Source organism: Miniopterus schreibersii, assembly GCF_964146895.1.
Source record: "Miniopterus schreibersii genome assembly, chromosome: 10".
Taxonomy (NCBI): domain Eukaryota; kingdom Metazoa; phylum Chordata; class Mammalia; order Chiroptera; family Miniopteridae; genus Miniopterus; species Miniopterus schreibersii.
In genome coordinates, this window is record NC_138110.1 from 44,008,240 (window position 1) to 44,033,117 (window position 24,878).

Here is a 24,878-nt window from a genome sequence, read left to right on the forward strand (position 1 = left end):
AGATGCCTATTGCTTATCTGATTGGCCTTATTAGCTATTCCATAAAGCCTGGTTTTCCGGTGCTAGAAAAATAAAAGGGAATTTTGAATAACTCTTTGCAAACAAACCCCAACAACATAATAATACATTTTGGTGGACATAGATGGTTAGCAGATGAGAAGCAGAGTCGGTTTGCTTCCACTCTCCAGGAGACTGCTCCTTGGTCTTCTTTATTCCATGCCCCACTCACCCCACCCATGGGGGTCACTGTGCTGGGATGATGTGAGGACGGAACTGCTGGTGGCTTTGCCATGTCTGAATGGAGAAAGTCCATTTTCAGGAGGAAAGGTTAATACCTTTTCCACACTGGGAAGGAAGGTTGGGAGACAAAGAGAGAGAAAGTTCTAAATGAAAAGATCTGAAGGAAAAGGGAGTGAGGGAACAGGAGGAAGACACAGTGTTGTTTGGGACCCTGGGTTCAGTGATGCTTGCCACCAGGTCTACATACAATCTTTCATTTCAGTGAGCCAATAAATCCTACCCCACCCCACCCCCCTTTTGTTTTTTTAATCTATGCTAGGTTAGCCCTGAATTTATCTCACTTGCAACAAAGGAACCTTAATATTCCTTAAGCAATCCCTTCAAAATTAAAAGTTCCACCCAAAGGCAAGGCCAAGCAGGGCTCTGAGTAACTTTCAGATAATGCTAGAAAATTAGGCCTCAAAACAGCTGTTGAGAGTTAACTTTGGTGCAGGAAGTCCAGATACTTAGACCATTCTTGACGGTATTAGCCAGGCCTCTTTCTTGGTCCCAAGTGGCTGACACTGGCCTTTCTCAGGTGTCCTTTGCCTATGCAGCTTTAGACTGCAGGTGCTTCTGTTGTCCTCTGGTGTTGGTGACCTGGACTTCCATTTAGGGTTCCTGACAGACCCAAATTTCTACAGGTATGAATTAATCTGCTATCACTGCAACCCTCCAGCAAAGCTTCAGTGCTGATGAGTATCTATTACCAAGTGCAGGACAGACAAGCTTCTTTCCCCTTCTCTACTCACCTATTCCCAGTGCCTCTTGATTCAGCCTGTTTCTTTGATCGTCTGTCTTTTCCTTGATGCTACTGTGATCGCTCAAGCTAATGTAAACATTGGTTTCATCTTTCTTCAGTCTGTCTTTGCGGGTATTTTATTGCTGATGAAAAAATCATACTATTCATTGTAGACAACACAACTTGTGGACATAACATAGTCCCTGCACCAAAGCTTACCTCAGGGCTGCAACCACTCACACCTGACATGAATGAAGCAGTTATCTTAGCTACATTCATCTATTTCATTTCCCCACCTGCTAATCTGATTTATTCCTTGATTATAAGACTTCTGATATTTATCAGGGAAAGATATTACACTATTCCAAAACCCAGAAATTCTGCACTACTCTCAATATACTTTACTCATCTTAATCTTCATTGAGATTTCAAGTCTAACAGAGTATTTTGCCTTGTTTCTGCTTCTTGTGCTGTACTCTGATCACTGGTTATATGATAAATATTTTTATAGAAATGAATAACCATGGGTCTAAAAACATTAGTTTCTATTGTGTGTTTTTCTTCTGTTTTCCTTGGTCTTTTTTCTCCCTTGGAGCCCAAATGCTTTGAGCTTCAGCAAATTCAATGATACTCCAAAAAACCCTATATTCTAAAATCCCCAAAATCAGTCAAAATTGGAAAGAAATGACCATGTGTTGTAAGAAGTATTAAATGAAGGTCTCATAGCCTTTTCAAAGTGAGCAGGGTGTCCGCTGCCTAACTGATAGGAATTAAAATGTTGACAATGTTGGCTGCTCACATGTAGGGCTGAAGAATAATTACTAATTCCCTGAACTAGAGGCAAAATTATCTTAGTTGGTGAGGCAGCATCTATTTATTACAATGTACACAATCCCCAAAACTTGTTTCATAGTAGAAATGGAAAGGTCAATTTAAATGTTTAGGCAATATTCAAGCTTGACAATTAATTACAGAGTAATTATTGACTCTGCCTAGTGTTTAACCAGTTTATCTCCTCTCATCTAAATTATATTTTTGATTTCCAAAAAGGGAAAAATCTGTTCAACCTTCTAAGTTTGTGATATTTGCTAGTAATATTAAAGAGACAGCAGAAACCTGACCATCAGACACAAGTTGTCAGAGAAGACCCAGAAATAAAGTATGGATGATCCCAAATCCAATACAGGTTCAGCTTCCCGGGGGCAGCTAATGGGCCCCTGCGCCCCACAGGGAACTTCTTCAGGTAAACTACTGAATACCCTAGAGCTACACTTTCTAATACAATAGGCACAGCCCACATGTGGCTATTTCCATTTAAATTAATTAACCTTAACTAAAATGAAAGATTCAGTTCCTGAGCCACACTCACCACATTTCAAGTGCTCCACAGTCACACATAGTGAGTGGCTTCCACACTGCAGAGAGCAGAGAGAGAATATTCCCATCACCTTGCTGAGTTCTCCTGGACAGCGCTACCCTAGGTGACTTGATTACCACACAGGGACTATTGGGAGTAAACATGAATACAATTACCACCTGGACAAGTGAAAAATTAAGTCTTGAAAAAGGGACACTAAGCCCTCTGCCATGAGATGGGAGGAATGGCAGGGTTCGGGGGAAGTTTCAGCCATGCTCTCTACAGCCCTAAGTAGAATGAGGAACCTGAAGGACAAGAGGAAGACACATGGGGTCACAGGGGACTTCTGTGACCTTATTCTTGAAAAATGTAGGTTTTAGAGGCAAATGAAATGGAAATAGAAACATTAAAATGAACTTCAACACGAGAGAATCACTGTTCTAGCAGCAAATTGGCTCATGGGTGGTGATAGATACATTATAATTAATGATCAGAACAAACATGTTTCTCTGGGCTCTCACTGAAATACTTGAGCCTCAAGGCAACTAAAGAGCTTCAGAGTTTGTGAAAGCAAGGCACCAGGCAGGAATGCCAGCAGAGTGGAGGACAACCCCGTCAGGAGAGGAAGCTGCCTCAGAAGCCACCGTGGAACATCAGAAACAGTAAGGCATGGTGACGAGGGCACCAGGGAGCACGCTGCAGAGGTCAAGGCTGCAAGCTTCCGTAAGACACCGTGGTGGGAAGTTCTTTGTTCTTTCAGGGATCTTGCTGCAAATGCAGAATAGTGTGGTGCGCAGGGAATGAGAAGATGTAACAGTATTTTGTATATTACAGCACGTATCAGTATGAGGATTTTTATTTATTAAGATAGGCCATGCTAATACACCAGTGGAGGGACATTTGAATACTGTGGCTGTCAGAGGAAGGTGCCTCACAGGCTGAGAAGTAGGGAGATTAACTTGGGTTTCTGGACAGAGAGGCTTAAGCCAAGCGAAGTGGGTCACCCTCAAAAAGCAATGTGGACCCTTCGTGCTGCTGGCAAGTTTCTGACATTCAAGTTATATTCATTTTAAGAGGAGATTATTATGACTAGGAAATAGCTGGCAACCACTGCTATTCGGAATTCCAACGATTTATTATCCATTATGTATCCATTACTATTTCACAGTCCCACTGTTTGTCATATGTTATTAGCATAATGGCCCCATAATGGGTTTTGCTTCTTCGACACGGTTATAACTGCCATGACTCACTATGTCAATATTCCAAGAGAGAAAGCATTACATACATTAAAACAATGCATGATTTCAATTTTCCAATATTATTGCATTCTTAGCCAGGTTTATAGCTACCATGTTGCTTATTAAAGGTATATTAGTAATACAGAAACACCAATTAAACCAATTTTCCATGTGGTGTTATGAATAGCTACTCTTTTGTAAGGAAATAGGTACAGGGCATCTCGTCAATACCAAGGATTAATGCATATTTGTCTTGATAAGTAATAAGTAATCCTTAATAAATAGTAATTATAGTAATTTACTGGCAGTAAATAACCTACCCATACATTTTTTATTGACAACTCATATCCATTCATTCAGCAAGTATTTATTGGCACCTATGAAATGCCAGGTACTGTTCTATAGGTACTGAGGATAACAAAAGTACTTGGTAATCAAGAGAGAAAAGTGCTGCTTCCATTAGTTTACATTCTGGTAACCAGATGATGAAAAAACAAACAAACAGAAAAACATAAAATAACCATAAGTCTAATGATAAAACTTAAATTCCTATAAGAGGAGAGTGAATTGCTGCAGATAGAAGCAGGAATAATGCTGTCATTGTAATAAGTAAAACTTCTGAGTGTGTGTGTTCAGACACTGATAGAAGGTAGACTTGGCCATAGGGATATGAACAATTTTACTCTGCATTTCTCCTACCTGCCCAGTGAATGAGCAGCAAGGTTATGAGATGAGAAGGGGCAGAAGGGGGTGAGGAGAAAGAAGGTGTGGAACTGTCTTCTTGTAGAACGGGAGCTAGAACGTTTCGGTAGATGCAGTAAAATTACAACAAGGGACTTAGGGGTTGCTCAGACATTTGTGGAGAAAAATTTAGTTAGAACTCTCTCAATGGCTCTTTGCTTTTCTAGAAGGGATTCCTGGTCTCACTCAGGAATTTGTAAACAGGCAACTACATGAGAAGGGGCAAGAATTCCATTTGAAGTGAAGTAAGGAATGACAGAAAGACTCTTGAAGCAGGAGGAGAGAGCCCACTTGGAAAGAGGAACACCAGTGCAGTTCCTCAGCTCTTGTGGAAAACACATAACAACATCTGCTCCACTGAAGGTTCTTTATGCAAAACCTCTGAAGTCAGCCCACAAGCCTACTAATTTTGAAAGGTCCTAAAAGTATCTACATGTGGCTCATATGTACAAATATTGTACATATTTTTTTTAAGACTTGTAAACCCTGAGAAAGAAGATACCTACTAAGGGGCTCTCAATGGCTTAACTGGGCTCAAATTTAAAAAACAGAGCATAGCAGCCATTTCTGTACAGGGGTCTCTCATGCAAAAAGCATTTCAAGGAGATGCCTGCACTAAGCTGCTCGCTTCCCACACTGAACTGCCTGCCTGCACTGGGCTTTGTCACCTGAGCCAGCCCTTATAAAGGAGTTCCTGGAATCACAGTTCAGCCAATAGGACTGAGACTTTCCCCATCCAATTAGAGCTGCGCAGCTATATTCCCATCAGCATTTCCACTGAGCAGTCAGAGTGGCTCCAATCTGACCAATCAGGACAGTACATTTTGGACTAATCAAATTTTGAGGATTTGGAGTCCTCAGCTGCATGAAGATGGACCAATCAGGGACCAGGGGTGGGGACTTCCATCCATATAAGTCGGCTCCCCTCTAGCTATGGGAGTGCACAAGACTGAAGACAATGTGCCCTGGCTAAGCTGAAACACCAAAGACGTCTCACTGGAGCAGAGTGGCGCAGAGAAGCGCAGGAGCAGAGCGAAGCACAGCAATGCAGGGCAGAGTGGAACAGACTGAGCCAAGGAGGCGGAGCAGACCAAAGCAGAGCAGAAATGTCTAGCTGGAGAGGGGCCTCTCCCCAGGGCTACCTTGCCACAGCCTGTTCCACAGCCTTGCTAATTCATAATTGAACTGTAACACTACTGAGCTGTTCCATAGCCATGCTGTTCTCACAGCCGTGCTGTATCACAATTGAACTGTTCGCACTGAATATAGTTTCCTTCTTCACCGCACCCCAAATTGGGGATTCCCACTGGTGTTCAAATGGTGCCAATGACCATGGTTGACAGACTTCACTGTCCATCTATAAATTTGGTGCATTCACATAAAATGAAGTCAACTTCCATGTAGTAGAAAAAACCTACCTGCTGACATCACAAAGCAAAGCTTTGTTGAAAAATCAACAACACATGAAAAACAGAATTCTTCTATTTCCCTGATTCTATCATGCATATCCCTCAACCCACCCCTGTACCACAGTAGTGATTATAAAATCAAAATGTACCTTACAATCAATTTTAAGAGCTCCGCCAGCTGCCAATTATAGAAGACAGTAATGAAATAGCTGTCATTGTTCACATCATGTTGAATGCAGCCAATTCTCCAAGAAAGGATTGTGGAATTTTCAAAAGCAGAAGAGAGGGTGGAGTGTGAACCATTCAGGAAATTTGAGAATGAAGCAAGCATTATTTTCAACTTAAAAGAGAAACTGTTAAAACTAAGTCAAAATCATTGGTAAAATCCTGGTATTTATTTTTCTCCATTTTGACAGGTGTCTCTAAAGATGATAAAGTATATAAGACACGATGGAGGAGTAAGTTGAGAGTAAATTATGCAGAATCTAGTAGGGTACATTAAGAAGGACTGATTCTTCTTTTTTACCTAAATGCAATAGGAGGACACTGAAGGGTACAGGTGAGAGAGCCATTTGGTTCCAGCACCATATTTAAGATCACTTTGGCATCTTGGTAGCATGGATAGTTGCCTCCTAGCTGGTGCAAAGAGACCAGCTAGGAGGCAACTATAGTGGTTCAGGTGAGAGGCTATTTTGGCTTTCATTAGGGTGGCTGTCATGGAGATGGAGAGAGGTAAAAAGACTAGGGATATAGTATTTGCACTTAAAATAAACAGAATATAGTGGTTGACTATAAGGGGTTGTTCTGAGGTGAGTAGATTTTAGGATTGACTCCCAGGTGTCTGTCTGGTCTGAGCATTTTGGTGGATAAGGCTAACATTTATTAAAGTGAGGATACCTAGAGAAGAAACAGGTTTTGGTCTGTGTATTGGGTCTGAGTTCAGTCTGGGACATATTAACATACAAAAGATGTGAAGTAACAGTTAAATATGTAACTCTGGAGCTCTGGGGAGAGGTCATGGCAACAGACAAAAATTTGAAAGTTATTAGCAAATATAAGGTACTGACAACCAAGGGAGTAGATGAGCTCACTTAGGGAGAGAGACCCAGCAGAGGTTCTCAGCCCAGGCAGAGACTTACTGTCACCTGGGGGAGCCTACGAACTACCATGCTGGCTTAAATACACAGTCAGGCTTCAGAGCCACCGGTGTAGAGAGGAAAAGACAAAAGGACCAAGGCCTTGAGCAAGAGATTAGGGAGAGAAGCCAAGGAGAAAGCTCAAAGGGAGCAAGGAGGCAGAGGTAAACGTAATTGCGTAGAACCTACAATAATACCCCACATCCTCCAAACGAAGAGCACAGGCAGGCAAACACTGGTCGTTGCATCAGGAACCCAAAGACCGAGTGCTGGCCTTCAACCCTCTGACATGCAGTCTCACATTGGACACCAAATTAGGGAGCATACATTTCAAGGAGATAATTAGTATTAGTAGACTTAATTTTCTTGCAACAGTGTTGTAGGTAGAAGAGCTCCCCAGAGAACCACGAAGATTTTGATGATCTGATGCCTGCTGAATTCAGGGCCAAAAGCAGCCTCTAGTGCCAGACTCAATGTGGAGGGCGGCACACCTAACACTCCCCCTCCACCCATGTAAAGAAAGGTATTAAAAAGCAGGGCAGAGGAATAGCACGCCACCTTTTCCTAGTTGTAGACAAACATTCCTTGTTCGTGTTTGAGAACAAATCAGGTGGGGCTTTTGTTAAAAAGCAGATTCTGACTCAGCAGGTCTGGGTTGAGGCCTGAGATTCTCCATTTCTCTCAGGTAACGATGAATCTGCATTCTGCTGCTCTAGAAACCCTTCACATGTACTAAAACCTTGACCTGCCTCACTCATTCTGCCTTAAAGCCACGATGGAATCTTGTCAGGAATCTTGCCTGAATACTTTCAGCTATCCCTGTTTCATGTGTATGCCTGGACTGCCTCTCAGAACATCAACCAGTTCACTGGGGCCTTCACCCTGCCCAGTGTGCACCTCTGGACCCCATCTTCAGTTCAACCTGATTTTTTCGGCTATTTGGTCCTACAACCCTGAAACATGAATCCATCCTCTGAGTGTATAGGAGCTATACAACCCTTCTTTTTCAATCAACAGACCCTTTTGGGGTTGAGGACAGACAATCCCTATGAATGTGGCCTGCTCCCACTGTTTCCATGGCCTGGGGATGGTTCTGCCAAGGAAGCAAGGACATATACACTCCACATGGAGTCCTGGGGTAGGAGGTACAAGAAATAAGCCCCTAAGAAGTAGTAGTACAAAAAATAGAAGATTTGTAGCAGCTGCTTTAGCTGTGGGCCCCAATTTGCTGTTCCCTATTTCCCATAGCTAAGCCCTGATATTTCCTATAGCCGTGCAACTTCCCAAGATCCTCCGCACACAGGTCCAAATATAGATCTTATACAGACCACCTGCCCAAGGGGCTTTCAATTTAAACCAAATATAGGTATATTGATAGATAATACATATATACATACATGCATGCATGATGCATATACACATAATAAAACATTAAATTTGAAGTTTCCTTTATCTCTACATAATAGTAAATAAAGGCATTTGGTGTTTGGAAATGCAAATAAAACAAGGCATGTTATTATATACTTTTCTAGCAGAAGAAAAACTGTTCTTCTTGAGATGCCATCTGCCCCTCAGCATCCTTACAAAGCTTACTGTATTTTCAATGAACGTTTATAGCACTTAATGGTTTCTGCCGTACACTATATGCTGAATTGTAATTTAACCTATCTTCCCAACTAGATTTGTTAGTTCCAAGGCTTAATCTCACCCTAGAGCTCAAGTTGTTGGAATGGTCCCTTCTATTTTAAGAGTGCTCAGTAAATAGAAGCTGTTTGTTACATAGTAGGTCTCACCTCTTCCACCTCTCTTTCATAAGTATCTTAACTTTATCTAATACTACTGCAGTAGGCAGAGGAATGGTTCCCAAAGATGCCCACATCTTAATTATCCTGGATTATCTGGTGGGTCCAAGGTATTTACAATGGTCTGTATTAGTGGGAAGCAGGAATGTCAGAGAGAGGTTTGAAGATGCTACATGGCTGGCTATGAATACAGAGAAAGGGGCCATGCCTCAAGGAATAGAGACAGCCTCTAGAAGCCAGAAAAGGCTAGGAAATGAATTCACCCCCAGAGCTCCTAAAAGGAGTGCGTCTCTGCTGAAACCTTGATTTTAGCCCAGGTGACACTTCTGACCCAAAGAACTGCAACGTAACAAATCTGTTATTTTAAGTAACTAAATTTGCAGTAATTTGTTACAGTAGCAAAAGGAAAATGCAACGACTACATTTTGGAAATAAATTAATATGATGTAAGGATCTACTCATTCCCTTCTCATAGAAGAATCTCCCTTCCCCGAGTCTACCACCTTTTCCTATATCAAAAGAAATGATATAGATTTTGGAACAACGGGGTTAATGTATTCATCATCTTGCCTAGACAATTTATTCTGGGGTGCTTTCATTCACTTATCTATTTTTGATAGATATTCTTCCAGTGGTAAAAATAGAGTGCCTATAAAGCAGGATGTGAGAAAGAGAGATGATGTTCAGCATAATTAGCTAAGTATCAGTATTAGTAAGGGCATGTGCAATGTCAAAACTGCAGCTCATCAGAAATAGTACAATTCTGTTCAGGAAGAGAGCAGCGAATGTGTATGTCTCACCACAGCTAAGAAAAATCCAACAAGATTCTCTTGTTAGCTCTGAAATAAGACAGTGAGTCCACAATGCACTATTTGACTGAAAGCCTGGGAAACCAGAGGCTTCCTTACCACAGCAAGCAAGGGTCTCATGCTGTGTGAGTAAGTATAAAGCTTTGAATGAAGAGACAAGAGTATAGAGATCAGGTCTGCAATCAAAAGTCCATTAACCCTTGAAACACACATGTAATTTAGTGTTTGTATACACATGTATGTGCATTTTGAAGCACAGCAATCTGTAGCATTGCTCAGACACTCAAAGAAATACTTAACCCTGAAATAAAGGTTAAGAACAACTAGTGCTACAACAGTGTCATCTTTTACTGAAGAAGTTTCTACACAGCCAGTGTTCTGCATGGAAAACTGTGAACTGTTCTATTTCTATTCTATCTAGCTCATGACTAAACCGATGTCTCTAGCCAAATAATCATGCCAGGATCTCATTAGATCACGCAAGTCAGGCTGGTGAGAGGAGAGCTGGGTGAGGATCACCTCAGGAGTGCCAGCAGCAGCTGCAGACCAGGGTATGTGACTCACCGCCGAGGCAGTTCCTCACTGCTATGCTGTTGGGCCTGTGTTTCTGTTCTGGATAGAATGACTTTAATAAAATGGAAAAGGTATGTCTTCACTTACAGTTCTTGGGGAATACAATCCAAATTCACAGAAGCCTATTCTGTCAAAGATTATACATCATTTCGGGGCTTGACTACATTCACACTGAAAATGAAACTACATTCACACCGAAATTAATGGTAATCAATACTAGGAAAAACATATATTTTTAATTCTAGAAGCTGTTGATTACATGGTAGGTCTCATATATTCTACCTCTTTTTACTGAAAATCTAAAACAAAACTGAAAATTAAATATAAATGTGGCTTAGTTCAAAAATCAAATATTAGAAAAAATAAGGCAAGGGTACAAAATTACTTCTACTAAAGATAACAACATAATACATTCATCTTGTAGTCTAATCAGTACAGTGTATCTATGAAGATAGCAGTTGGCATATTATAGCCCACAGGCCAAAGAGGTCCCTACCACCTGCACAGGCTAAAAATGGTTTATATTTTTAAATAGCTGAAAAAAATCAAAAGAAGATTGATTTCATGTTACATGGAAATTATGTGGAATTCACATTTCAGTGTCTACAAGTGAAGTTTTATAGGAGCACAGACACACTTATTGTTTACATATTGTTTATGACTGCTCTGGGTGAAACCACGCAGCTGACCAGTTGTGGCAGAGACCACAGGGCCCACAAAGGCCAAAACATTTTCTCTCTGGCTCTTTATAGAAAAAGAGGCTGCCCTGTGCATCAAAAGCTCGGGCTGAAGAACCAGGCCACCTGATTCCCACCTGGTTAACCACTTATGAGCTGTGTGACCTTGGGCAAGTTGCTCAAGCTGTCAAGCTGTTTGCCCGTTTCTGCACCTATACCTGCCAAACAGAGTTGCCGAGTGTTCACGAGAGTAAGAAAATGTAAAGCACGTAAACAGCAGCACGTGGGAACCATATTCAAATTAGCCATCACTGATATTATTATTAGTGTTGTTGTTTGTTGTTACTGTAATTACACTAATGTGCCTTTACCAGGGAGAGCATTTTACCATTTTTTCCTAAAAATCATGGCTGACACTAATTCATACTTTCACCTACTCTAAAAATTATCTTTCCATTAATTGATCATAATATTTTAAAAAATGGTCTTAGTCTCCATCCAACATGAAGATAGTCATTAATCACTATGGCACTGTAATGACTATTAATTAAAGGTTTAGCAAAAAGAACACTCATTTTTAATGTTAGTATCTTGTCCTATACTCATATTTCAAAAACATTTTTAAAAAATGCATCCTGGACTTCTGGTCAAGAAGGTGGCATAGGTAAATGCGGTTCTCATATCCTCCCACAACCACATCAAAATTACAACTAAACTACAGAACCATCATTCAGAATCCCCGGAAATCTAGCTGAATAGAAGTCCTACAATTAAGGATTTAAAGAAGAAACCACATCAAGACTGGCAGGAGGAGCAGAGATGTGGTACAAGCTGGTCCCATACCCACATGTGGCAGATAAAATTCTGGAGGGGTATCTCAGCTGTGGAGGTCCTTCCTGAGGAGCCAGGATCCTAGCCCCACACCAGGACTCCCAGGCCTGGGTTCTAGTGCAGAGAAGAGAAGTCTCCATAACTTCTGGCTGTACAAGCCAGCAGGGATTGTAGCGAAGCAAGACGGAGGGCTGCTGGAGTCCCAGGAAGTTCCTCTCAAAGGGCTTGAACACAGACTTACTTGTATTCACTCTCTCTGAGCTCTAGCACTGGGGTAGCAACTGGAAAGGAACCAGGGACATACAGAGAGAAACTGAGTTGTCTTGCATCAGGGCAAGAGCCAAGAGGGAAGCTTTCTGCCAGACAAAAGTGCTGGCAGAAGCCATTGTTCCTTTTCTGAGATACCCCAAAACACACACAGAGCCAGTGTACAGGTTCAATATCTAAGTCTCTGTCATCCTGGCTCACACTGTTCACCCTGTCCTGGTCATTCCCTGCCCCACCCAACTTGTGAGCCTACTCAAGCCACTTCCAGTAGCTTTTCCATACAAATGGCCTCTCTAGCCTCATTTTTTGGACTTTCCTAAAATCTCTCAAATAAGCAGCATCTGGCCTCTCAGTACCCCATAACTCTTGCTATGCTAAGTGGCCCCAGGCCCAGCACTAGCAGCATCCAGCCTTAGTTCACAGTTAGGCCTCTCCTGGGCACCTCCAAGCCCAGTACAAGTAGCAACCATCTGCAGATAACTCTGTAGCCTGTGTGGGAGGCTCCAGGCAGGGCACAGGGGGTGGTTTGGCTTGCAGCTCCTAGAGTCCCAAGAGCCAGTGCAACCAGTGGAAAGCTTCAGAACACACTGAATTACTACCCTACCACCTACATGAGTGAATCAGTCACGGGGTAGACAAGGTAAGCACCAAGGCCCCACTGAAATAAGCCCTGCTTCAAAGGGTAGACAGCAGCTCCTCCACTGTAGTCGCAGCCAGTTTTCATAGCTGATCGGCCAGGGAGTCAATCCTTCCCAGTTACAAGAACAGCAATCAAAGATCATCTACAACAGGACAGTGCACACAGCCCACAGAGGGGTGTAGCTGGAGCTCCCAGCTCAGGTGATTGGGGAGGCTGCACCACTGGGTAGGACACCTACTACATACACAAGGCCACTTTACCAAGTCCAGGAGATGTAGCAGCTCTACTTAATATATAGGAACAAACATAGGGAAGCAGTCAAAATGCAGAGACAAAGAAACAGGTCCCAAATGAAAGAACAGCAAAAGTCTACAGAAAAAGATGTAAATGAAATGGAGGCAAGCAAACTACCATATACAGAGTTCGAAACAGTTATAAGAATGCTCAAGAAACTTAGTGAGAACTTCAACAGCATAAAAAATGACATAGAATCCATAAAAAAAGAACCAGTCAGAAATGAAGGGTACACTAACTGAAATGAATAATAATTTACAGGATATCAACAGTAGAGTAGATGAAGCCAAGGATCAAATCAGTGATTTGGAATATAAAGAGGCAAAAAAATACCCAAACAGAACAGCAAAAAGAAAAAAGAATCCAAAAAGAATGAAAAGAGTATAAGGAACCTCTGGGACAACTTCAAGTATACCAACATTTCCATCATGGGGATGCTGGAAGGGGAAGAGAGAGAACAAGAAATTGAAAACCTATTTGAAAAAAATAATGACAGAAAACTTCCCTAACCTGGGGAAAGAAACAGACATACAAAACCAGGAAGCAGAGAGTCCCAAACAAGATAAACCCAAAGACACCAAGGCATATCATAATTAAAATGTAAAAGGTTAAAGACAAAGAATCTTAAAAGCAGCAAGAGAAAAGCAATTAGTTACTTACAAGGGAGCTCGCATAAGATTGTCAGCTGATTTCTCAACAGAAGCTTTGCAGGCCAGAAGGGAGTGGCAAGAAATATTCAAAGTGCTGAAAATCAAGTACCTACAACCAAGATTACTCTATCCAGCAAAGCTATCAGTTAAAATAAAAGGACATATAAAAAGCTTCCCGGAGAAGAAAAAGCTAGAGGAATTGATAACCACCAAACCAGTATTACATGAAATATTAAAGGGTCTTCTTTAAGAAGAAGGAAAAAAAAGATAAAAAATATGAACAATAAAATGGCAATAAAAACATATCTATCAACAATTGAATCTAAAAAACAAAATAAACTAACAAGCAGAACAGAATAGACTCATAGATACAGAGAATATTGTGACAGTTGCTAGATGGGAGGAGTGTGGGGGAAAAGGTGAAGGGATTAAGAAATATAAATTGGCCCAGCCAGGTGTGGCTCAGTGGTTGAGCGTCAACCTAGGACCCAGGAGATCAGGGTTCGATTCCCAGTCAGGGCACATGCCCAGGTTGTGGGCTTGGTACCCAGTCGGGGGCGTGCAGGAGGCAGCCGATCAATGACTCTCTCATCATTGATGTTTCTATCTCTCTCTCCCTCTCCTTTCCTCTCTCTGAAATCAATAAAGATATATTTTTTAAAAAAAAAGAAATATAAATTGGTTGTTACAGAACAGTCACAGGGATGGAAAGTACAGCATAGGGAATATCATCAATAATCTAATAACTATGTATGGTGTCAGATAAGTACGAGATTTATTGGGATGATTACTTAGTAAGTTATATAATGTTTAATCAGTGGGGTGTACACTTGAAACTAATATAATATTATATGTTAACTGTAATTGAAAAATAAAAAATGATTTTTAAAAATGCATCCTAGTTAGAGACAGTGGCAAGTAAGATGATATATTCCACATTCTGCTCCATTTTTGACAGATAATTAAACTAGGACTCACAGAGGTCAAGCGACTTTCTCAAAGCACAGCAACCCTGACACAAATCAGTGAAAGTACAGAATTCATGACTTGTATTCTGGACTTGCTTTGTACTAATCCACTTGCAGGTTTTTTTAAACAAAAGCTTTAAACTTCTTAGTCTGACTTAAAATTCCAAACAGTTTCTAGTCATACAAGTAGGCAACTTATCATGACAATTTCTCTTGGTCATGATGTTCTTATTTCATTTAGAAATGCCACAAATACACCCAGTTAATGCATTAAATATAAAAAGACTTTCTAAAGAGTCTCCATTTATTAATGATTCAGTAGAACTTCCTAAAGCATTTATTTGGAATTCATTTATAATTCATTTCACAGCTTAGCTGCAGTTCCCACAAGGCCAATATATATCCAATGTTACTATTTTAAGTCCTCCCCTTATATTTATTTGTAAAAGAATACATTTTTTCCAAATAAAAGCTAAACTTCCTAAAAGTATTCACCCTATTCACTAAATTCATCTATTGTAATTTAATGTGCATTTCCTGATAAGGTGACAGTAATGGACTTTCAGATATAACAAAGTACACTGTACAACCAAACAAAAGAATAAGTATTAAATGTAAAACCTGGCTATAAATTAAACAAGATGTACACTGAGTCACCATAAATATTTATTAGATAGTAACCATGGTAATTAATAAACACAGTAATCAACACAAGGGAAAAATAGTATCTTAAAACCCTGCCACGGCAAGAGAAACTTCACAACTCACTTACCAAGGAAACATACATGACCAAATTAATATTTTCAGTGTGAACATCAGAATATCTGGCCTAACTAGTACCAGTGGACTTACAAGAGCAAGACTGTAGAATATCTTACATTAGGCCATCTCTGCTCCCGACCCCAACACTACAATTCATAATCTCTAATTATAATGGCTTATCACAGTTATAGGGTAATTGCTAAAATGAGAGATCACTGGCTTTGGAGTTAAAAATACCCCAGTTTAAATCCAGCTCTTCCACTATTCGTTGTGAAACCTTGATGAAACTACTTAAAATATCCATGCCATCTGTAAAGAAAAATAACACCTCCCTATAACAGTCATTGTGTAGAGAGCTTTATTGTGGTGGTCATTTGAATCATCATATTACACACCTGAAACTGATATAATGTTAAATGTCAACTGCATCTCAAAAAATAAATTTTAAAAAAGTTTGTTACAAAAAGTTGCAATATATAACATACTTAGCTAAATATCTGGAACAATATCAACATTCTATAACTTGGCCTTATTACTCTACTATTACTACTTCTGTGATTTGAGACTTACACCACCACATCCACTACTGGTACTACCTCTACCACTACAACCACTAAGTAATAGTCACTGCATGCCACTCCTCTTGGCCAAGATGTTATTAGGGATCACATATAAACTATAACAATTTAGATTCTTTGGATCTAAGCACATAAGGCCTACTAGGACAGCTAAAATTAAAAAGAAATGAAAACAGACAATAACAAATGTTTGTGAGGATGTGGAGAAACTGGAATTTTCATATACTGCTGGAAGGAATGTAAAATGGTACAGTTACTTTGGAAAACACTGTGGTAGTTCCTCAAAATGTTAAAGTGTTACCATATAACTGTTAGCAATTCCACTCCTAGATATACACCCAAGTGTGTCCATCCAAATGTCTATCAATGATGAAAAGATAAACAAAATATGGTACATTCTTACAATGAAATACTATGCAAAAATAAAAAGGAATGAACTACTAAAATATGTTAAAATATGAATGGACCTTGAAAACCTGCTAAGTGAAAGATGCCAGATACAAGAGGTTCCATTATGTATGATTCCACTCATGTGAAATGTTCAGAAGAGCAAATCCATAAAGACAGAAAATAAATCAGTGATTGCCAGGGGCTGGGTGGAGATGTACAATGAAGAGTGATTGCTAATGGGTACGAGCTTTCTTTTGGAGAGGAATAAAATATCCTAAACTTAAGTAGTGGTAATTAGTTGCACAACTCTGGGAATATACCCAAAACTAATGAATTTTATGATGTTTGAATTATATCTCAAAAAAGCTGTTATAGCCTGGCCGGCATGGCTCAGTGGTTGAACATTGACCTATGATCCATGAGATCACAGTTCAATTCTGGTCAGGGCACATGCTCAGGTTTTGGGCTTGATCCCCAGAAGGAGGCGTGTAGGAGGCAGCCAATCAATGACTTTCTCATCATTGACATTTCTCTCTCTCCATCTCCCTTCCTCCCTTTGAAATCAATAAAACATATTATCTTTAAAAAGCTGTTATAAAAATAGAATTAATCAAGCACATAAGGGCAAATACATATTTGGGGTATGGCAGAGAGGAATTAAGTCAGTCTTTACTGAATCTGCTATGCTCTGCCAGGAAGTGCCAGTACCACACACAAACCTGCAAGCAGGATCAGCAATGCCATTCAGCACAAAAGACAAAGTAGGTGGGGTTATGAGTAAACTCTACTCCCTGTCCTAGACCTCTGCTGTCTCACTCTAAAGTGGCATATTTACGATAGAAATTAGAACAGAAGAGTAGAAGGGTAGAAGTAAGACTATAAGCTCTAGAGTTGAAAGCCTCTGAAAGCCAGGGTTTAAAATGTTCTCTCATACACTAGCTTGTGACCTTGGACCAATTACTTAACCTCTCCGGACTTCACTGTCCTCTTCTATAAAATGAGTATAATAATAGTACTTATGTCACAGAGTTGCTGTGAGGATACAATATGCATGTAAAGCCCTTAGAAGAGTATCTGAAAAAACTAACTGCTATCATAGTCATTAACACCATTACTAATATCATAACATTGTTGGACAGAATGACTATACTCTCAAGAGTCAAACACCGCCATGCTGCTCAATCACATATGCTCAGATCAGCATTCCCCAGGGAAATTCCAAACTCTCTGCTTTGTTCACCAAGGACTGTGGACTTTTTTCTTCTCCATCTGCTGATGAGATGTAGCTCCAAGAGGCCCCTTCAGTGACACAGAAAATAAAGGTGCCCATGGAGAGTAGCACAGGGCATTTGTATTAATAACATCAGTTACCATGAAGTACCTAGAAAGAATCAGGCACAGTTTCAGGTATTTCACATGTATCACTTCACTAAATTTCCACAACAAGCTAATGAGGTAGGTATTATCAACCCCATCACTTTACAGATAAGGAACATTCAAATGAGTTGAGTAACCACCAAGTTAATATCACAGTTAAATAAGAGCCAGCGCTAGAATTCAAATAAGATCAGTTTATCCTATGGGACTTCCAGTATGTTGAATCAGATTGCCAATGGAAGAGTAATTGAAAAAGGAATTAAAAAGGCATGCGTTAAAACTGCTGCAGATGTATAGGTGAAAATTCCACTACATGAGATGTCTGTGACTTTATTGCCTATGTTTTCTTCCAGGATTTTTATGGTTTCGTGACTTACATTTAAGTCTTTTATCCATTTTGAATTTATTCTTGTGTATGGAGTAAGTTGGTGGTCTAGTTTCACTTTTTTGCATGCACCTATTCAATTTTCCCAACACCATTTATTGAAGAGACTGTCTTTACTCCATTGTATGCTCTTATCTCCTTTGTTAAATATTAACTGACCATAATGGCATGGGTCTATTTCTGGGGTCTCTGTTCTATTCCATTGATCTACATGTCTGCTGTTAAACAAATACCAGGCTGCTTTGATTACAATGGCTTTGTAGTATAGTTTGATACCTGGTAAAGTGATCCCTTCAACTCTGTTCTTTCTCAAGATTGCTGTGGCTATTCAGGGTCTTTTATGGTTCCATATAAATTTTGGGAATATTTGTTTTAGCTCTGTGAAATATGTTGTTGGTATTTTAGTAGGAATTGCATTGAATCTATAGGTTGCTTTGGGTAGTATGGACAAGAGAAACAAAAGAAAAAATAAACAAAATGGGACTACATCAAACTAAAAAGCTTCTGTACAGCAAAAGAAATCAGCCTCAAAATACAAAAGTTCCCCATAGTATGGGGGAACATATTTGACAAAAATGCATCTGATAGGGGGCTAATTTCCAAAGTGTACAAAGAACTCATACAACTCAACAAGAGGAAGACAAACAGTCCAATTAAAAATTGGGCAAAGGACCTGAATAGACACATATCCAAAGAGGACATACAAATGGCCAAGAGACATATGAAAAAATGCTCAATGTCACTATCATCAGACAGATGCAAATTAAAACCACAATGAGGTATCACTTCACACCTGTAAGAATGGCTACCATCAACAGATCAACAAATGACACATGCTGGTGAGGATGTAGAGAAAGGATGGGAATGCAGGCTGGTGCAGTCTCTATGGAAAATAGTATGGAGTTTCCTCAAAAAATTAAAAATGGAGCTGCCTTTTGACCCAGTGATCCCACTTCTAGAAATATATCCTAAGAATCCTGAAACACTAATCAGAGAGAATATATGCACCCCTATGTTCATAGCAGCACAATTTACAATACTTAATATCTGGAAACAGGCCCAAGTGTCCATTAGTAGGTGAGTGGATAAAAGAGCTGTGGGACATTTACACCATGGAATATTATGCAGCTATAAAGAAGAAGGATCTCGTGCTCTTTGGGACAATATGGATGGACCTGAAGAATATTATGCTAAGAGAAATAAGCTAGGCAGAGAAAGACAAATATCACATGATCTCACTTATATGTAGAGTCTAAAGAACATAATAAACTGATGAACAAAATAGATCCAGTGACAAAGAAGCATGGAACAGACTGACGAATCTCAGAGGGAAGGTGGGTGGGGAGAGATTAACCAAAGAATTTACATGCATATATGCATAACCTATGTATACAGACAAGAGTATGGTGAAGGCCTGGGGTGGGGAGTGGATGCAGGGTGGAGGGGGTCAATGGGGAAAAAGGGGGACACTTGTAATGCTTTTGACAATAAAGATAAATTTTAAAAATTAAATTAAATTAAATTTTAAAAAACAAACTGCTGCAGAAAGCCACCCCACATGACAACAGAACCAATTACCGTGCAAGGTCATTCTCCAAACATTGATTACAAGCAGTGACTCTTGGATTTAAATATGCAGACTATAGTTGTAGATATGTAATATTTATTTATGTCAGTGAAATTACTACAGTGTTTTTTCCAACATATGACCTATTCACTAAAATTTGTTAAAAATAACTGAATCAATAACAAAAAAATAACTGGTTAACTTAATTATAAGCAAACTTGGTTAAAAGCATTTTAAAATTAACAGGGTGTGAATTTTCACATATGACATATGGACCAGAAATTTTGTCTGATAAATCTGAAGTCTGTTAAATCAAGGTCTGCAAAATCGAGGGTTTACTATAATTTTAAAATAAAAGTTAAGTGAGAATTCAGAGGGGAAAAAAACCTGATGCTAATTTCAATGACAAAATATTACTAAATTTATAAAGTGACTGTGATATCCAAAAGTTATTCTCACAATAGGTGTCATCAAAGTAAACAATAACAAAACCAAATAAATACAAATGTAAGCAACATGCTTAAAATTAAATTTAAAATAAAGCATTAATAACAATGTATGTGGAAGAAAATTGCTATAACATATTATTCCTAAATAGTGTTTAACAGTTTTTGTTTTCACTTGTCAGAAGAATAAAAAAACATTGCCAATATCTGCTCTTGATAATCTATGGCAAAGCCAAATACTCATCTCTAAATTTTACTAAAATATATGTATTGATTATTCTCTATGATATGAATTAAAAATTGTTTTCAAAGTAGGCATATAGCAAATAAGATTTCTTTTAAATTATTTCAAACTTATATACACCTTTCTTGATAGTGTCTATTAAAATTAATTGACTTCAATCTTTTTATTATTATAAAATAAAATTGTCCTACGGTGGGAAATAATTTTTGAACTTTGATATGCAGGTTTTTTTGAATTCCACAGTGCTTTTTAGCTCTTTGTATAAAAAAATATAAAAAGCTCTCATTTTAGGAAAATTTCATTTTGAAGATGTATATATTTTTGTAAAACCAGATGTCACAAAAGGACAGTAAAAAAATCTGTTAATCAAATCTTTACTTCAAAATCTGACCTTTTGCTTTAGCTATCGTGACTAAAGTTTTCTATTTATTTCTTTTCGATGTGACAAAGAATGGTAGAAAACAAGGACTTAATTGTTCTTAATAAACTGTTAAATGACAACCACTTCAAGAAAAATCTTATACCAACAAAAAGAAGCTTAAAGAAAGAAAGAAAGCTTATAAGGTCTAAACATCAAATCGAAAGAAGAACGTATTTCGAAGCCCTCTCAAAGTCAGCTGTGTCTAACCAATGGATTTCCTGTATCACAGGTCACCTCAGCTGGCAATCTCTCTACCCAAAGACATTTGACTAGAAATGAAGTCAGTTGAAGTTTTATTCTTCTACTGTGCCAAGAAATCAGAGCTTCTGTAGGAAACGAGGGGAAATGCCAGTGTAACAACGTAATAATCTAAAACGTGTACCTTTAGTCTTTGGTCATCAACAGCTATAATCGTAGCAACTCGAATTAACCTGGGGTTTCGTTTATCCACAACTTCAAGTTTCATATTCGGCAGAAAACCATGAGGTAACCGCTGTAACATTACAAGTGCAACAAGACATGCAAATTTCAACAATTCAGTTATGCTATTAAATTTTTCCAAAAATATTATTGTTCTAGTTTTACATTCAGATCTTTAATACAAATTGAATTTCATTTTAAGAGGACATAGGACTTCATGTATATTATACAGTTACATAAAAAGTGTAAGAGAAAGAATTTTTTGGTCATTTCAAGACAGCTAAAAGGACAGAGACAGATTAAATCATAAATTCATTAATGATCACACAAGGTTCTAAAAGGATCTTATTACAGTTTATCTATTGCTTTAGATTTTTTTCCTGAAATTAACCTTATAAATTAAGAAATTGTTGACTATTTTCACTGCCCAGCTTTGGAGTGTATGACCCAGAATGCAAAATTATTTAATAAGTAATTAGAAGGGATAACCACAATCCTTTATAACTCTAAATTTTGAAATATTTAGATAAAATCTTCATAGTTTCAACTGTCAAACTATTATAAAATAATACTGCAATGCGATTTAAAGCCATGACCTATATTTTTGTTACTTTATCTGTAACATAAGCATGTTAAACTGTATTAATTTAAGGTTTGTTCTAAGACTTAAAATGCCAGGAACCGGGAGTCTATAATGATGAACACTCAGGTAATAATAAAGAAAATGGGAGTCAGAAGAATATACCAGGACTTACACTGAAACTAAGGAAATTTAACAAAATCAAAGTCAAAAGACATCTGTGACAGTATTTATAGGTTTGCAAAAAAGTTTCCCTTGAAAGCTACTACACATAGAAGTGTTCAATTCACTTTACTGAGAATGAAAATATATTGAATTTCTTAAGTCTAGAAATGGCAATAGGAAAATAAAATTCTCATAATACATGAGTGATAAACAGTTAAATCTTTCTCCAATATCTGGTTTGTTTCTCTCCAGCTTTTGTGGAAGCATATTTTCTTTCTAAAATGCATTATTAAATCTACTAAACAGAGTATACTGACTATAACTAGGTCTCTGGTCCCTGAAAATCTTCCTGTTCTCCCCAAGGTCACTGACCTCACAACCAAGGTTTTGTTTGTATTGAAGATGCTAAAGCTTTAGGTGAAACAATAATAACCCCAGAGTCTAGAAGTTGTCTAGCTAAACTTTTTCATAATTTCATTTTCTCGTAATTTTCCTTTGGGGAAACTAAAATGAAGTTTTGACAGAAAGCAAGAGAGGGAGACTGAAAGCAACTGATAATTTTGCTAATTAATTTTTTAGAATTCTTAAAACCTTCTCTAATACTCCAGAATGTCTAGTCTTCTTAATTAAACTATACCTCTTCCTCCCAAATCCAGCCTATTATGATAAATTTTTTAAATAAATGAAACAGCATTTTGTTTTAAACCCCTTTTAATCCTTAGAAAAGTTTCAGCAAATGAAATCATATGTAGAAGCTCACTATATAAAATTCTGATTAAAGATAAGTTGGGGAGCCGGGAGCACACCATTAGAGCTGAAAGGGAACAAAGTTTGAAAACCACTGGTGTAGAGCATAAATATTTTTAACTATACTATCAAAGTACTTTCTTTTACAAAGTAATTCATACTTGGGTCAATCCTGGAATAAGTAAATAAATTCAAATTTGATCTTTAAAAGTTGGTATTTTAACAAATGCTAAAAGCAATATTTCCCTCAAAGTGGATAAAACTGTAGCATTTGGGCTACAAACAATTCCCCTATTTTATTATGGCACCTTTGACATTCAAACAATCCCTAAGACATGAGAGTTGTGAATTTATAGAACCAGAAATGAAAGGCTCACTCATCAGAGGTTAATGAGGGGCTTTTAACAGCACTATTGTGGGATGCCTGTGTTTTTCAAGGAGGGAAATCATCGCCTACATTTATGCACAGAAACAACAGTAAATGAGTCACCTCCCCTGTATTTTTAAATAAAAGCAAGGCAAACTGGTCATGAGTTTAAAAAGAAAAAAACTAGAATAATTTAAAACTGCCCAAAAAAGGCATGACTCAACATGGACATTGTTTAAAGTTGAGAATGTATATGGACACGAACTTACCATTTTAAATACTTTGGCAGGAACTGCACTAGTTTGAGTAGCTTCCAGATATTCTGTCCAGGAAAAATTTTCTGGATCAGGATAACCTTAAAAATATATAAATATCAAAAGATTACTCATTGATATTTTGATTCCCATATACTATAAGACATCTGAGAATAATGACACCTACTGTTATTTGAATGCTTACTATTTAGTAGTCCCTATACTAAGAATGTCACATATATTACCTAACTGAAGTCTATGATAACCTCTGAGAGGGCTGTTTTGCCCCACGAAGGCACAAGAGCACTCATTCACTGGTTCATTCATTCACTCAACAAGGGTAAGCAGGTTGGCCAAGACCAAATGGTGATGTGAGTACTTGGCAGAGCCAGCTTATGCCTGGAAGGCCTCTTCACAAGTTTGCAAAAACGCACAATCACTGATGTCAAACCATAAACTGAAAATCGAATCTCTAATAATTCTGCATCTATTAGGGTTTTATTCGCATATTTAAATCTTTGTCATTATAATTTCCCAGGTTTGCTGTTATCACTGCAATTTAAAAAACACATTGGTAAAAAAATGATATAAAGCACTCTATGTTTTTAAAAATTTCCATCTAATTGGGTCTTTTGTTTCTCTATGTTTGTGTTATTTTATTCCTAATTACATTTGCCAGAGGACTGTCAAGATTGCTGTGTTTTTTTTCTTTTTCCTTTCAAGAAATAAGTACCTAGATTAATTCATCAGCTCTACTGTTTTCTTTTGTCTTTCTAATTATCTCATTTGCTGCTTTTACTCTTACTCCTTCCTTCTCATATTTCCCATAGGTTTGTTTGATACTTGTCCTGCCAAATTGAATTGTAAAACTAATTTCTTTTCTTTTTCTTTAATAATGGAAGCATTTAACACTATGAATAATCATCATTGTCCCTGAATACAGCTTTAGACCGCTAGACAAACTTTTACAAAATATTTTTCTTTTACTTTCTAAAAACCAATTATAATCTTTGTCATCTTGATTTAATGACCAACCAAATATTTATTTAGGAGATATCCCAAGTGGTTAATTTGGTTGTTTAAAGTATTAAGAATAGTATCTAGTTTATCACATGGTAGTTTCCTAATGCAACATTGGCTGTACAATCCTTGTTTGAAAGACCTTAGGATTTCTTTTTGGTGTAATATAGGATCAACAACTAAAAATTTTTAAGTATAAACATATGTATACATCTATGTTTTAAGGTATAATATAAGTATGCATAATTCAATCTAAATACCTATGCCATCTAAAAATCTGTTTATTTTTAATTGAAGCAAAAAGCCTAAAACACTATGCTAAAATCTCTAAAGTAATTTTCTGTACAGTTCTCCAGTATTTCTGATCATTTTTTATTCATATTTAAACTTTACTAAAATTAAATATATTTAAAGAAAAATATACAAACCAAGTAGACAGCTTGAAAATTTCTCACAAAACAAACAAACTTGTATAACCAGAACCCAGGACATGTCCTCCCATCATGCAACCACAACTCCACTTTTCTCAAAGAAAAACTCCTATCCTGGCTTCTAACCTCTCATATTAGTTCTGCTTGTACTATATTTTTACAAATGGAATCATACAACATGCACTCATGGGTTTTGCTCAACATTTTGACTATGAAGTTCATATAGACTGCTGCATGCAGAACATTTGTTTTCACTGTCGTATAGTATTCCATTAAGTGAGTCTTTCACAATTTATTTATCCATTCTA

The 24,878-nt window shown here is 38.0% G+C and overlaps 1 protein-coding gene across 4 annotated transcripts in view; it reads right to left on the reverse strand.

The window, feature by feature from the left end:
- L3MBTL4 (L3MBTL histone methyl-lysine binding protein 4) overlaps positions 1-24,878 on the reverse strand; it is a 286,253-nt gene that overhangs the window by 151,637 nt on the left and 109,738 nt on the right. For all 4 annotated transcript variants that reach the window (XM_081149411.1, XM_081149413.1, XM_081149410.1 and 1 more), the window contains 2 exons: positions 23,135-23,220; positions 20,969-21,079 (listed from right to left, as the gene is read on the reverse strand). In XM_081149411.1, the coding sequence (XP_081005537.1) occupies positions 20,969-21,079; positions 23,135-23,220 (197 nt within the window). The remainder of the gene's footprint in view (positions 1-20,968; positions 21,080-23,134; positions 23,221-24,878) is intronic.